Source organism: Ammospiza caudacuta, chromosome 8 (genome assembly GCF_027887145.1).
Source record: "Ammospiza caudacuta isolate bAmmCau1 chromosome 8, bAmmCau1.pri, whole genome shotgun sequence".
In the NCBI taxonomy this organism is placed as follows: Eukaryota; Metazoa; Chordata; class Aves; order Passeriformes; family Passerellidae; genus Ammospiza; species Ammospiza caudacuta.
Genome location: NC_080600.1, coordinates 16,590,369 through 16,605,095, shown reverse-complemented (window position 1 = coordinate 16,605,095; position 14,727 = coordinate 16,590,369). Strand labels below are relative to the sequence as shown.

Below are 14,727 nucleotides of genomic sequence, written 5' to 3'. Positions count from 1 at the left end.
AGAATAACCTCACTGTCCTGGGATATCCATCACAAACCTCAATCAAACCCAAACAGCACGAGAGCAGCGCCAGTTAGAAAGGAAGCAAACTCAAAAGCAACTGCCTAAAGTTACACCCTGAAATTAGAAAAATCACCACCCGAAAGCTTTGCAAAAATGCAGCAACTGCTAAAAGCCTCCCTGCTTTCAAATACACTAAATATGAAAACCCAAGTAGTAGGTTTTGATGGTTTTAGTGGAAGACAGCATAACAGTAATAAATTAACACTTGCAAATTAGCACATCTTACTGTTTTAATTAGACACAAGGAATGAGAGACGCTTCCACTTGTCACACTCAAAGTTCCAAATTCTGGAGGAATTTAGATCCAAGTTTTGCTTCTCATCTCATCTTTACTTCTAATTAAATGTACTAAGGCTGCATTTGACAAAAATACCTGTGCCTTTCCTTTGATATAAAAAACAACACATGGAAAACAAAATCCATTATCAGCTTCACAGGCAGAGTGAAAAAAGCCTGACATACCTAGAGAGTGCAAAATTGCTTTTTAACAGAACATGCCCAGTGGATATGCCTGAGATTTAAATTACTTTCAATAGTGTCCTTTGCCTGTCATTCTTATTACTTACTTGTTCATGCATCACATTGAATTTTTTGCTCTTTGATATTTTCCCTTGTCATCTGGAAAGAAATGACAATTCTTACCCACCCTCTGGCTTTTCCGTACCACAGCACATTATCCTTTTGTGCTGAAGGAGCCATTCAGCTGACAACTACAAATCCCAAAGGCTGAGCAGTGAACACAGTACGAGTCCCAAAAACCCTGCAGGTCACTGGAGAGGCAGCCAGAGGCCAAATGTGCACCTCTTGCAGGCAGTGCCTGCACTGTCCAGTCCAGCCAGGAGATCCCAGCATCCCCATGGAGCCTGCACCCCATGTAGCCATCACCCCGGGCTCGAGTCCCCACGGGGGCTGTGCCTGCATCCCTACCCAGCAGCAAGGCTTGCCCCGGGAGGTCAGCTGCAGCCAAGCTGGTACAGGACATCCCATGTGTCAGACCCTCCTGTGCTCACATCCCTCAAGCAGAATGTCACTTGTGAGGTTCTTATATACACACATGCATACACACACACATACATAGATATAATTAGAGCCACAAGAAAGTATCTCACCATGCACAAAAAGAGCAGGCTTGAGAATCATTCATCTACTGAGCCTACTCCCAGGAGTTTCTGGTTTGCCTGTTTAAGGATTCTCAGATATGAAGGTATTATATTCATTTTTTAAGAGCAAAGTAGCACTAGGATGTCAATTTTCCCTTACTGCAGAGTAGGTAGAGCAATGCTCCACTCCTTTGATGCTGACATCAAAGTCTCACTACTTTCAGCTTGGCAAGAACAAACAATTAAAACCAGATCATGTAGCAGAATTTAACCTGTTCCCATCTTCCTATCTGCAGTAATCTTGACAAAAATAAGCAGCTTTTGTCCCATGAAAAATCCTGAAGTGGTTTCAGAGTTCCTCAGCTCAGTAACTAGGGTTAAAGGGCAACCTCAGTTCATCACCTGGCATCCTCCCTCACACGTTCTTCTAGGAAATAATGCACTAGGTAGAAATAATGGGACCCAAGGCATTTTGAGGTAAGATTTTGGCTGGCCTATGGCACCTTTACCAGCTCTGATAACACAGTGTGCAGGATCCTTTATCCCTACATGACAGACCAGACTCTGCCCCCAGCAAGAGCTGCATGGGCATTTTCAGGGGGCACGAGATCCTGCTTCCAAATGCTGCTGTAAAAAATGGCAACAACAGGACAGGGCAAGGACACAGCCTGGGTGTTCACCTGGAAGAACAGACTGATTCAAACAGACAAGAGTGTAACAGGCAAGTAACTGCTATCCAAGAATAAATTCATAGCATAGGTTCATGGCATCTAGATGCACTTTTTCTTTTTTGTCACTAGTTTTGAAATGAGTCCATGATTTCCCAGTTTGAATCATTCCCTGCTTTTTCAGCTGCCATCACATCTGAAACCCTGCTCAAGGATGTCATCTACTTCTTCTAGAAGGAACAAGAACCAGAAGCCCTAAAAACACAACATGGACCCTGAGATTTTCTGCTGGGAAGGTAACCCCATAAATCACAGGATAGCCTGAGGTTTTCAAGCCCACTTTTGCCAGGAATATATCTAAACCCACCAAGCAATCTCAAAAGAGAAGAGTGAGCTTTCTGATGTTTGCAGCATGAATTTCCATGCATCTTTGCTCTGCTCAGATGTGCCCTGAGCAGCCCTCCAGGCAGCTGTGCAGTCCCAGCCATCTGGCTGGAGCCCATCAGGATGCTGTTTAATGCCAGCTCCCAAATGGCAGCTCGCTTCCATGAGTGACTCCCACAGAGCAAGAGATGTCCCACTCCCTCAGGACTCCTGTGTCCCACCAGAGTGTGTTAACTCCTGGATGCTGAGCTTCAAGGGATTACCATCCAAGTGACATTGACTGAAAAGCAGACTTTAGAGGATGGATATTGATATCTGGGTCCACTCAGAGGGAGGAAATTTTTATCAGCTGCTGAAGCTGGCAGGATTTCTTGGGATAACTTGCATTTTCCATGTCAAAAAGGTAGTGATAAACTTTACTGATTGATGTGTTTAACATAACTGGAGGGTTGAGAGGGAAATTGGACAAAAACAAGAATGAAAGCACATAAAACCTGATTCTAGTGTAGAGAAGTATAAACTTGACTCATCTCAATCCACCTGAAGCTCTCTGTAACAATCATGGTGGATTCTCAAAAAAAGCATAGGAAGCAGGAGCTGGCACAAACCCAGGAGGTTCTCTCCTTATCCCGTATATGAGACTCAGGAAGTGAAACAGACCAAGAGTTGAAAACATAACTGACCTGTCTCACTTTACTGTCTAAGAATAGCATGGAATATAAAATTTTAAATCCCAGTGCTTCACACAAAGAACAATGCTTTACTTTGTCACTTCTGTTAAACTAAATAAATTTTAAGTGAAATTTAAAATATCTTAATACTGAGGGCATCATATTATTCACATAAAATTAACAGGGTTATTTATTGCCTGTGCTAAGGGCAGTTTAATCACAGGATCAGTACCAACTGAACAAAAGAATGTTCTTTTTACTTTAACGAACTCTTGTGCTAAAGACCAATTTCTTCTTTTCATTGTGAATCATTCTATAAATTGAAAAGGGGAGAGGAAATTAACACAGCGGTCTCCCCAAAGGAAGACAAAAAGAGAGGGGAGAAACTCCTGGTGGCAAATTAAAATACTCCTCCTGCTGGAAAGATAAAGGAGAAAAAATGGACAGTTCAAGGAAACCTCTCATAAATATTCCAACGTTTAAAACAGAAATTGACTGAACATCAGACTAAAAGGAAGCTTTCTCTTAGGTGTCTCCTCATGGCCATTGTCTCAATTTTCTATGCCTTTCATTGACAATGAAGAGTTTTGCCTGGTTACAAAAAAAAAAAAAAAAACCACAAAAAACCCTCAAAAACAAACCATACCCACCATCAATCAAAAATAAAAGAGGTTACAAAAACACAATCAATTCAAAAAACAGCTGAAGAGAAAACTGAGCTCATGAAAATTTGAAGAGAATTCCCTTTAGTACTGAGTATTTCTTGCACACATCTGGGACAAGAAACAACCAAGCCATCAACTGTGTGTCAGCAAGTTTTGCAAGAAAGGAAAGATGGGCATGGAGTGCCAGGACATGGGAAAGAATGCTGCTGGCCACCATTCTGTCCCTCACCTTGTCTCTGTCCCAGTACAGCTCAAGCCAGATTTCTGTATCTGAGTCTTTTCCTGCAGCAGCCCAGCATGAGAAAGAGCTATCAAGGATGGTTACCTGAGCTGGAAACATCTAAAATATCTTATTGACACAAACAAGAGAAGAAACTGCATAAAATTCACCTTAAATTCCAACTTCATGTCTTCAGTTAGAAATATTTCTGGGAAAATATGGAATCATTGTTGCAGGATGTGATCTATGCATGAAGACCAGTCCTCTACAAAACAGCAGGAGCAGTGGAGGAAAAGAGAGAGGTCAGTTTTCAATATGCTTATGCTAAAACAGCACAACTGAAGTACCCAGTTGGAACTTCCTTCTCTAAGGGAAGTTCTGATTTGACTCTTTTCTGGTTCTGTTTTAGAAGTGACGACACGGGCAATCAGAGCAAGAAACTTTGAGAGTAGCGAGTGAGAGAATTGTAAGAAGCACAGAAAAAAACAGGACTTTCCTTAATAAGAAGTGGAAAAAGAAACTAACTTTCCCACTCTATGTCCAATTTTGGATGGAAAATTCTTTAAAACAAACACAAATTCAAGACAATGTCCATGTGCTGGACCATGTGTTTGACGTCAGTGCATTATGACACTTCTTTGGCAGTGGATGCTCTGCTCTGCAATATCCCTTGTCTTCAGCTGAGGTATGAATTTCAGTGAAAAAGCTCACAAAAATCTACTTAATCATTTTGCATTTAGACAATAACTGGTAAAAAGGACTTTCTTCTTGGGAATGTAGTCATGCTTGCACCAAGACAAGCCCAAAAAGACTGAATATGAAAGAGCAGCGGACAAAGAACAGTTCACCTCACACACACTTCAGCAGACCTCTGCTAGCATGCATGGATCTATACTCATGTCAACCAAACCGCTGCCATTAAAATACCTCTTCTTATTTCCCAGCAACCTCACAGATGCTTCTTTGTCCTCACAGAAATCCCAAATCCATCTCCATGTTGGTCAAAATGTTCTTAACTACCCTGCATCTCTTAGCAGTAACTGCAGCCACCGTGTCCTTCCATAACTGTCTGCTTCAACACAGCAAGATAAGGCTTGGATACAGAGAAAAACGTGAATGTCAGTGTGAGTTTATATAACAAGTAGCTTCATTGTTCAATCTTTTTTACACTTCTTGTTATTTACAATTTGAAAACACATAAAGATAACTTGGATGTCTCATTTTTCTAAGAAAATTTTCTATATGCATACGACTCAGGAGATTGGGTAAAACCAAGAACATTTATTATCACTAGTTTATTGCTTTTGATTTTCAAATTATTCAATAATTTGATCTTGGAGGAAAATAATGCTTAGCCAATAACTGAAATGCAAAGCGCACAAGTGTCCCTGGGTTCATGCATGCTTGCTTCAGCACATGAATATATCGTGCAGACAAAGTAACCACAATCTGTTTCCAAACAATTCTCAACCAAAAAAAAATCCTAACTTCACAGGATAACTGTTTGCAATGAATAATTCAACCATCTGTCAGGTCCAGCTGGGCCCCATCCCTTCTCTTCACATGGAGTAACTCCTTTTTAGGTGTGATCAAAGAACATCAGCATGAATTTGACAGGTTGTGAGGCACACTGCACATGCTGCCCACCTGAGCAACCACCAAGGGGAAGCACACAGGTAGAGGGAGAGTGAGAGCCCTTCCTCGTGGGAAAGAAAAGCTCTGAAGAACAACTCTAAAAGTGGCAGGGTACACTATCCTAGGATGTGTGTGTGTGTGGGAAGCAATGACAGCATGACCAGAATCCATTCAGCACGCTCTATGTACGGAATCACTAAAGCTGTAAATTGAAATTAGCCACTCTACACTGTATTTCTGATCATTGACACACTTTTCAAAATGGCTGTGTATTGTCAACAGTCCACCTTATTTTCTTGATTTTGGCAAATCCTATTCCCTCCTCTCCTCTGCAGAAACTCCTGTACAACCCAGTATTATTAATGAAGCCTCTTCCTACATGAGACATGGCCAACAGTACAGCTCCACCAAACCACTGCAATGCCTCCATAAAATGAGGGAAACACACTCCTGAAAAACTGTTACAGTTCCTCAAACAAAGCACATTAAATTTTATTCTAATAAAGTCTCTCTCGAAAGGAAATATTTAATGCAGAGCACAATGGTAAAATTAATTGCCCAGGAAAAAACAAACAAACTACACAAAGGGGTCTTTGTCTATCTCACAGCTGACAAAGGCTGAGCAGGAGGAAACAGACAGCTAATTGTTTTCCAGATCATTGTGGCAGGTTTCTGAGCACTTGCACCTCCATTTCCCTGGACCCTCAGCCCTCTTTATGCCCCATTAAGCACACAGGCAAAGTCCATACTTTCCGTGGTAAAATAAAAAGGTACATTCAGTTGGCAATTTTCTGTAATGGGGAAAAATTCTAACACATTAGAGTTGTTTTTATCAGAAATTATTTTCAAAATAGGCTTTCCAAAGAATGTGGCACATGTAGTGTTTTCAGAGCAGCAGCACTCAAGCTCCCTGTGCTGTGGGGCCCAGTGAGTGGGGCAGACCTGCAGTCACACTATGAGATTTAGGGTCAAACTTTTTTCCATTTGACTGTAAAAGGAATTAAGAAGTATAGCCTGTTCATACAAGAGACAGGCCAATATAAACAGATTTTATTTTATGCATTTAAAAATGCTTTTAGGCCTTTTCATTCGAAAAGTGCTTTGAAGCGAAGAGACATGCAGCAAGCACTTGTGGATCCAGCTCCTTGAAGTTATATTTATCAACAATATAAAAGGCTGAACTGTAGCATATCTTGAATTAAAATCAATAAATAAGCTAAAATATTTTAATATTACTTTCTACCAACATCTCCTTGTGTTCTTATTTGCACAAAAAATATTAAAAAGAAATACACACTGGAATATATGAAGTAATTATGTAGCAAGGAGAAGCCCCTTGTCAACATTGAAAATGCAAACCCCTTCCCAGACTGTGATTTCAAATATCAAGATTGATAGAGACAGTTCATTTATTCAAACACAGAAAAGGCTAAATAGATTTCAATATTCTGCTGCTGGCATTGTCTCAAAAGGCAAATATCCAAAATGTAGCAAAACCACTTATTAAATCCAGCTTTCTTTTTCAGAAGTGAATAGTTTTAAAAAAGAGGCAGTCACAGCCAAAGTGGGTAAAAAAAAAAGTATCATGTTCTCCTTAACAGAATTATATCTCAAATCAACCCTTGCATAGGCAAAGCATAACTCCCTTCCTCTCTCTCCGATTTTGAACTGTTTGCATGCTCTCTTGACATTCAAGTAACATTTTCCCCCATCGGGAGACAAATGTGAGAACAACCATTATTTAAAACAGTTATACAAGTGTTTCTGTCTACATTCAAAAGAGGCCTTTCACCTATTTAAATTGAAAAAGTGTTTCCAAAGTACAAGGAGGCCTTGAAAAGTCCCATGTGTACTCTTCACTATATAATTACAAAGATAAGGGATGACACGTTCATTTTGGTAAAACTCCATTAAGCAGGCCTCCAAAGACAGAAAAATCTCTTATTTATGTGGTATTTGCTCTGTCCCAAAGACATGAGACCATGTAGCAAATCTACCCCAGAAAGATTCCATCTAAAATAAGGCAATCAACTGGATTTGCAAATCCTTTTTCTGGTATTGTTACAGCTGGCATTTTATTACCATAACTTAATCACTTCCAAGTACTAGAAACTATTCTGGAAGGAACCCAGGGGTTGTTTAAGAGTACTTTTAATATTTCTGTTTTAATCAACATCAGTGTCCCTACAAGTGGATTTTCCCTTGAAAAGTGTGTTATAAAGGCAAAAAAAGAGATGGGAAGGAGGTGAGCATTTGGCACATTGATAGTTGGTCAAAGCTGTAACCACTCTCTGCAACTCATCAGGGTCTCTGGAAACAATTCGATACTCCCACCATTATTCACCATTTTATTCCTTATGAGCACAAGCTGCAGAAAAAACTGCTGTCCTCTGAACATGGGTTGTGATTCAGCCTGGCTGCCACAGTGCACTGTTTCAGTCAGGCCTGGCAGAACTGTGCCTCTTGCTATCGGTTGCTGCAGACTGCCAAAAAGGTTGGGCAGCAGCGGGGCACCCCCACAGCCCAAGAGGCACAGTGTGACAGCAACTTCTGCTGCTGCAAGTCACGCACAGCTGTTGCTCAGTCACCCACAGCAGTGACATATGTCATACAACGAGCAGCAGCACTCAGCTGGAATGATTCCAGCTCACGTCTCTACATTTGTGCAAGCATTCCTGTACCACACTGACCTCTCCATCCCTGTGCAAGAAAATAGGTGTTTTAGCCTTCCCTTCCAACACTGCCATGCCCTCCCCAAGAGCAACACTGACTTCATCTGACAGTGCTGCTGCAAAGCGTAGGGAAAGGGAGGGCTCAGCTCTGCCTGGGAACTGCCATGCTGCAGCTCCCTATCTACTGGCCTTGTGCTCTGCTGCGGGGAGGCCAGCCAAGGGCGGCACACAAATCTTGCTGCTTCCCAAGGACAAGGACTACCACTGCCAGCATGGGCTGAATTGCCACTAGTTTTGCAAACAAAGTCCTCTTCAAATGCCAACCTGTGCTAGCCACAACAGTGTTTAAAAAAGGAAACAATAACAAAAAGCCCAGTGTGGCATTGTGGTGACTGAAGGCCAACTTGCAGAGCCCAAGCCATTTGAAGAGCCTTGTTTAACTGGAACACTTGGGTGTGTGAAAGCCATGGGCACAGCCTCATTCACAGCAGTGTGGAAAGGCAGAGGGAGCAGTGCTGAAGCGCTTACCAGGTCATACGCTGCCAGGACCTTTTTCTGCACGTCGGGCACGGTGCCCAGAGGCTCCAGATAAGGAAAGGTGTCCTTCATGCAGAGGGCCACCGAGGGCACGTTGTCGCTGCTGACGAGGCGCGAGGACAGGGTCAGGATGCACTGCTTGAGGCTGGCGATGGGCGGCAGCCCACACAGCTCCTTCACCGACACCATGGCGTTCTGGGCAAGGACACAAACACTTCAGCACGTGTGGCCGCTCTCCACTCAGTCGCCCCTGCCTGCCATCACTTGACAGCCCTTTCCTCTTCTCCCCTCTGATGGGAGACAGTGCTATCCCGCTGTTCACCATCCCCAGGCCCTCCATGGACCATGGGATTCCAGCTCAGACAGGAATTCCCTACCAGCCCCATTCTCTTTCCCGCCAGCTCCAGCTTTCTCCCAGATTCAGGCATCCCAACTCTTCAGCTACTTTGCATTGCAAATCCAGCCCTAACAGGGACAAGTTCTGGTCCCCAGCATATTAAACCACCAGCCTAAAATGCTATTTCTCTTCCCAACTGCTTAGACTCCAATCGCTTTTGATGCTGTAATCACTTTGTTCTCCCATCATTATCCTCCAGCAAGAACAAGTTTGACAGACCTTGCATTTCCCATGGGAAAGGCAAGCAGGAAAAACTCACTTTGTTTTCAGCCTTACATTATCACATCATAAAGAAACACACACACTCTTTCTCCTCCATAGGTCACATGTAAGAAAATCAATACCGGATATACAGGTCAAACGAAACTGACACACCAGGATTTATTTATTTACCAGGTCAGAGGATATACAGCTGACATGCACCCATCACTTCACTTCTTGAGTTGTACAAGAAGTGACCAAGATGCACAAAAACCAAGTAAGATATTATAACAACCCATACCTTGCAAATGTTCCTCCCACAAGTTGGTGAAAAAAAACCCCAATAATTAGACAATACCTGGCTATGTTCTTTTCATTAATTAAATATGACATGCAGTTCAACCCAAAAACGTGTCTTTACACAGCATTCTCCGTAACATGATCTTTTACTGAACTTTTGCTTGGAAGGCACAGTAATACTGTTTCTGAATGAAATTCAGAGAATTTTCATTTATATATTTCATATAGAGTGCCTGACCTAGACAGAAGGTGGAGTCAGCAGTTCAAACTAGTTACTTTCAAGGCCTGAAGGAAAGGAAAGGCTGGGAAGAGTTTCCCATTCTTAAAAATATGCTGAGACAATTCCTTTGAGAGTGATTTAAAGCTTATGTCATTTTGCAAACTTTTCCAGCTGTCAACATTTCATTGCTTTAGACTCCATCCAGAAAAGTGGGGTCAATGAAGTGCTACATGTTTTTCTCCTGTTTTCGAGAGAAAAAAATGAACTGTTTCTGTATCTTTACCAAGGAGATAGCTACAGCTGATTCCAGCTATTTATTATGGAAAACCCATTGTTTAATGCAACGCAGTTTTGTTTCTAGGCAGTGCCTAAAGCTCAGAATTGAGCTGTCCCTTAATCAACCCCCAGTTGCTCCCACCACAGAAGAGAGCACTGGGGATGCTGTTGTTTGGCTTTGCTGCCGCTTCACATGCTGCCACGCACCAAGGTCCAACCCCAGCCCTTGCTTGTGACAGTGCTGTGCACCTGGGCCCTGATGCCGCTGGCCACAGCAGGCTCTGCTGCATGCAGCAGCATGGACAGGGTGCCAGGGGACCTTCTGAGCCAAGACACGGCACTGGTGTCTGTGCCAGCCCTCAACCAGCCCAGACAAAACAGCTATTCAGCAGGGAGGAAACTGCAATCCAAGTGGCATTCACTGCCTACGTTGAACATCTGCAGCCCTGGGGCAAACAGTGGCAACACACACTCAGGAAAACATGCTGCTCTTTGCACAGTGGGTTTCTTTGGTGTACACAAGATCTTAATGACACATTCACTGACTGCTCCTTGTATTTCACCAAAGAAAATTAAGAGCATAACTCTCACTCAAATAGCAAAACAAAAGCTTGTTGATGCTTTATAGAACCAATGAGGAAATACAGTCTTTGGGACCAGAGGCAGGGGACACTAATGTACCCTCAATTCTGCTTCCTCAGGGAAAAAAATCAACCGGTAAAACACATTAGGAAAGGGCATTAAAAATCAATGTGTCATTGATTTTTAAAACATTTCTGCCTAATCCTACGTTTGCTTGTTAGTTAGCACCTGTAACTATCAGCCTGCCAATGTCCATTTAAAGGCTGACAGAGCTGTGGGTCTGAAATTTCCCCAGCTTCCACCAGCTTTAGTGAGCCTGCCCTAGCAGCAGCACACACCAGGACTTCACTTCCACACTCGGGCCACACCAACACATACAATGGAAGTCTCATACCTGCATATTTTCTCTCATGTCAGTGGCCTCTCGCAATGGGTGCACTGCCAGCTTGAAGATGTCATCAATAACCTTGAGACCAGTGTTCCTCAGCATGGTGTACTCCCTTGCCTTCTTCCCTATCCTCACTGAGAGGCTACGCTTCTGTGCCTTCCCGCCTCCACTTCGGTTGGTTATTGCAATGTGAACAAAGAGGGTAACGTGCTCCATGATGTCGCCAACAAACGAGCGCAGTGGGATGTGCCTGTATCCGGGCTGTAAGCACTCCAGTGGGATGGTGTACTGTCCTATGAACTCATCCCCAATGTAGTCATCATCCAAAACAACAAAGCGGATCATGGCCAGCTCCGGTAGATTGATCTGGAACTCAAAGCTTTCATCAAAAATAGGGTTATCACTGTTCTGCTGCACAGTTTTAGTTCTTTGTTCGGTGCAGTCTGCAGGAATCCCGTGTATTTCTATGCAGACATAGGGATCTATGACATCCCCTTTTGCACACGCACCCTTGGGCTTTGGAAAATTCTGCCCACTGATAATTTTGACGTGTAGGACCTGTGGGGAGACCCCAGGAACAATGCCCTTGGTATTTGCGCTGAAGTAAGACACCTCGTCACGCATCACTGAGGGCCTGAGAACATACCCGCACCCCCCGTTCTGTAGAAACCAACCAGTGTGTAGGTCCATCATGGGCCCTGGGGTCTGATAGTTCATTGCCACTATCTGGCAACCACAGTTCCAAAAATCTTGAGGATTTAAGTTACTGGAGTCTATCCTCATTGCACTCGGATATACCCTGGACAGAAACTTTTTGTTGTAGTTAACAAAATCTTCAGGGTATTCGTTTGCAATCCGACTGGCTTCTGCCTCACTGAAGGAGCACATTTCCCAATAATTTTGAGATTTCATGGATGTCTCAAAGTCTTTGTACTGGATAGATTTGCAAAGGGACACCAAGTCAGACAACTCCTTGCAGAGCCAGATCAGCTTTGATTCCCTTGAGAAGTCCTCTGAAAGTCTTCGGGATATTTCAGCCTCTTCATCCTCATCTGTGACCTCTCCTTCTAATACATCCTGGTTGCAGGGCAGTTTCTTTCCCTTCACAATGATCTTCATTTTCAGTTTTTCAGGTGATGGGAGGTAGGCTTCTGAGGATAAAGGTGCCTCTGTGTACAGCTTGTTTCCAAAGATTCTTTTCATGTGCTGCACCACCACCTTCTGCTGCTGTACAGAGCAGTGGTTCCCCAAGCACAGAATAAGAGGGTATTCTGAGGCAAAGAAGGCCAATTTGTTTATTACTTCAATGACATTTCGAAAGGCAAGCGGCGATGTCATGTTGTTGCGGTTACAAATAATGGGTTCATTATCTGGGCCATCACAGACGTCCAGTTCAATACTGCGGCAGCTCATCTTCAGAGCTCTGACATAACCATTGATATCAGCCGGCCCTCTGAGCTGGTCTTCTATTAGATATGTATTGTGGGATGCATTGATGTAGTAATGTGACAAAGGCTGTGTCATGTCTTGGACAATTTTTTTGTGCTCTGGGTCAAAAATATCACACTCTGAGGACAGTAAGTATTGAGTAAACCCATCAATGGCAAGAAAACCTTTCAAGCGCCCCTCTTCAGAAAGCTCATACCTGCGTATAATATCTAGACACATTTCTTCTGTTATGTGGGTCACTCCTTGCTCAGCCTCTAAAAACAGCATGAGGTCATTGGCATCCAGGTACTCTTTGTTTTTGGATATCTGCACAAGCAAGAAATACACTTCAGGTCTTGTGCAAAGCTCACTGAACGCTTCACAAAACTCTTCTTTTGTCACTCGTGTTGTCAGTTTCTCTTTGCTTTTCTGAATTTCCTTAAATTTTAATCTAATCTTTGATTCCTTTAAGGTGGGGTTAAGCTTCTTTATTAGTTCCACAGCTGTATCTTCTAACATTATGCCATTGCCATCAACATCTGCTGCTTCAAATACAGCTTTTAACCAGGCAAACCGTGGGGTATTATGGCTGTTTTCCATCAAGTCCAGGGGTTGTTTGCTACGAGAAACTAAGTACCTTAATCCTGATACCCAAATATTGGCCACATCAGCTGAATTGGCAACCAAGTCAAGGGACTCATAGTTCTCACCATGAATTACTGACAGTGCACAGTCCTCAGAAATCTGATCTGCTAGTCCATTATTCCTGAATGTCTCTGTGTTCTTCCCTAGTCTGATTTCTTTTATAGCAGAGATATCAAGCTTGGCTTTGTCCAGATCCTTCTTGGAAGGCTCCCAGCGAAGAGCCTGCAGGTCAGGATCCAGAGTAAAAAAACGGTTATAAATCCGAGAATTTGGACGAACTTTCTTCAATTCACACCCAGCCTGCATAAAGCTGATACAGTCGCTGGCACTGCTTATTTTCTTCTCTGATGGCATGCTGCTGAAGGACACTGTTTTCTTTCTTCCACATTTTTGGTTTGAAGGATCCTGTGGAATAATTACATTTTAAAAAAATTAGCAGGTTTTCTTTGGCCATTCCACAAATGCATAAATAATAGAAAAGGTACATTTATGTAAAGATAATTAATGTTCTTCTGAACCTCAAAACACAACATCTTATTCCTTCCCACGATTCAGTTCCCTACTGAGCTATAAAATATACTGAGATATAAAGCGACTTGACTGACTGCAGCATTAGAGATAGCAAGTTTACATGAGTGACATTTGCAGCTATTAAACTGTCCTCCAGATCTCACCAGCTTGCTACAGCTGTGAGGAGGCAGTACCCCAGTTGTGTACGTTATGTCCAGTTTCAAAGCAGATATATCGCACTCTCGTCTCCCCACTTGTTTGGAAAAGAAGTTATTCTGGTCATTTCTGTGTACAACAACTACAAAGCACTGCAGGAAAATGGACAGCCAGACAAGAAATCCAAAGCCTTTACCTTTAGGATATATTTTCTAACTCCTCTTGAGAAAATACTCAGCCAGACATGTGATTGTCTTTTCAGTATCAACTACTTCTTGTAAACCCAGCTGCCTACAAAGCTGTCTGTAATGTTAGTGCAGCAACTAAACTTAAACTTTCCCTGCATATTATCAATTCAAAACATCTCACAATAATTATGAAGTATAAATCATTCTTTTCTCTGCATGATTTCCCTCTACCCCATTAGTACGTAAACTACCCAACAGCTACCAAAAATATTTTTAAAGCATCACTTAAGACTGCAATTAATTGTGAAAAACTTGTTAAAATTGCTTTCCCTCCTATTTCCCTAGCCACTAGCAATCCTTCCTTAGTTTTCTGCCTTCTGTTGTTGAAGGGACCTCAGCTGCCTGAATTTTTAATGGAAAAGGAGCCCCAAGGCAAGGAAATGCTGATGCTGGGACTCAGGCCTCCACTCTGCTGCTTCAGGCCCAGACACCAGACCTGCACCAGGCACCAGCTTCCCAACAGCCCCTGGGGATCTGCTCTGAGATGCTGAAACCCAACTCCTAACCCTCTGCAGCCTGGACTTCCCTTCCCTAGCTGGTTCCTCTCAGCTGCAGTTTATCTGCTGCGTCATTCAACCTGCTCGGGCAATACTCCTCTGCAAATCCTGTGAATAAACTCTAGCAGGGCCCTCCATCCAGCCATCTCTGTCCTTTGATGCTCTGCCCTGTCTGAGCAGAACCCTGTGTAGCTCCCCAAGCCACAGAGCATCAGTTCTGGTGCTCACAAGGGTCTCTCCACTCTTCATTTGCATGTCTGTATA

The 14,727-nt window shown here is 42.9% G+C and overlaps 1 protein-coding gene across 1 annotated transcript in view; it reads right to left on the bottom strand.

The window, feature by feature from the left end:
• Positions 1-14,727, bottom strand: part of PLCL1 (phospholipase C like 1 (inactive)) — a 179,568-nt gene that overhangs the window by 26,378 nt on the left and 138,463 nt on the right. Inside the window, exons 2-3 of the mRNA XM_058809274.1 lie at positions 10,986-13,457; positions 8,607-8,810 (exon numbers count right to left, since the gene is read on the bottom strand). Of these exons, the coding sequence (XP_058665257.1) occupies positions 8,607-8,810; positions 10,986-13,457 (2,676 nt within the window). The remainder of the gene's footprint in view (positions 1-8,606; positions 8,811-10,985; positions 13,458-14,727) is intronic.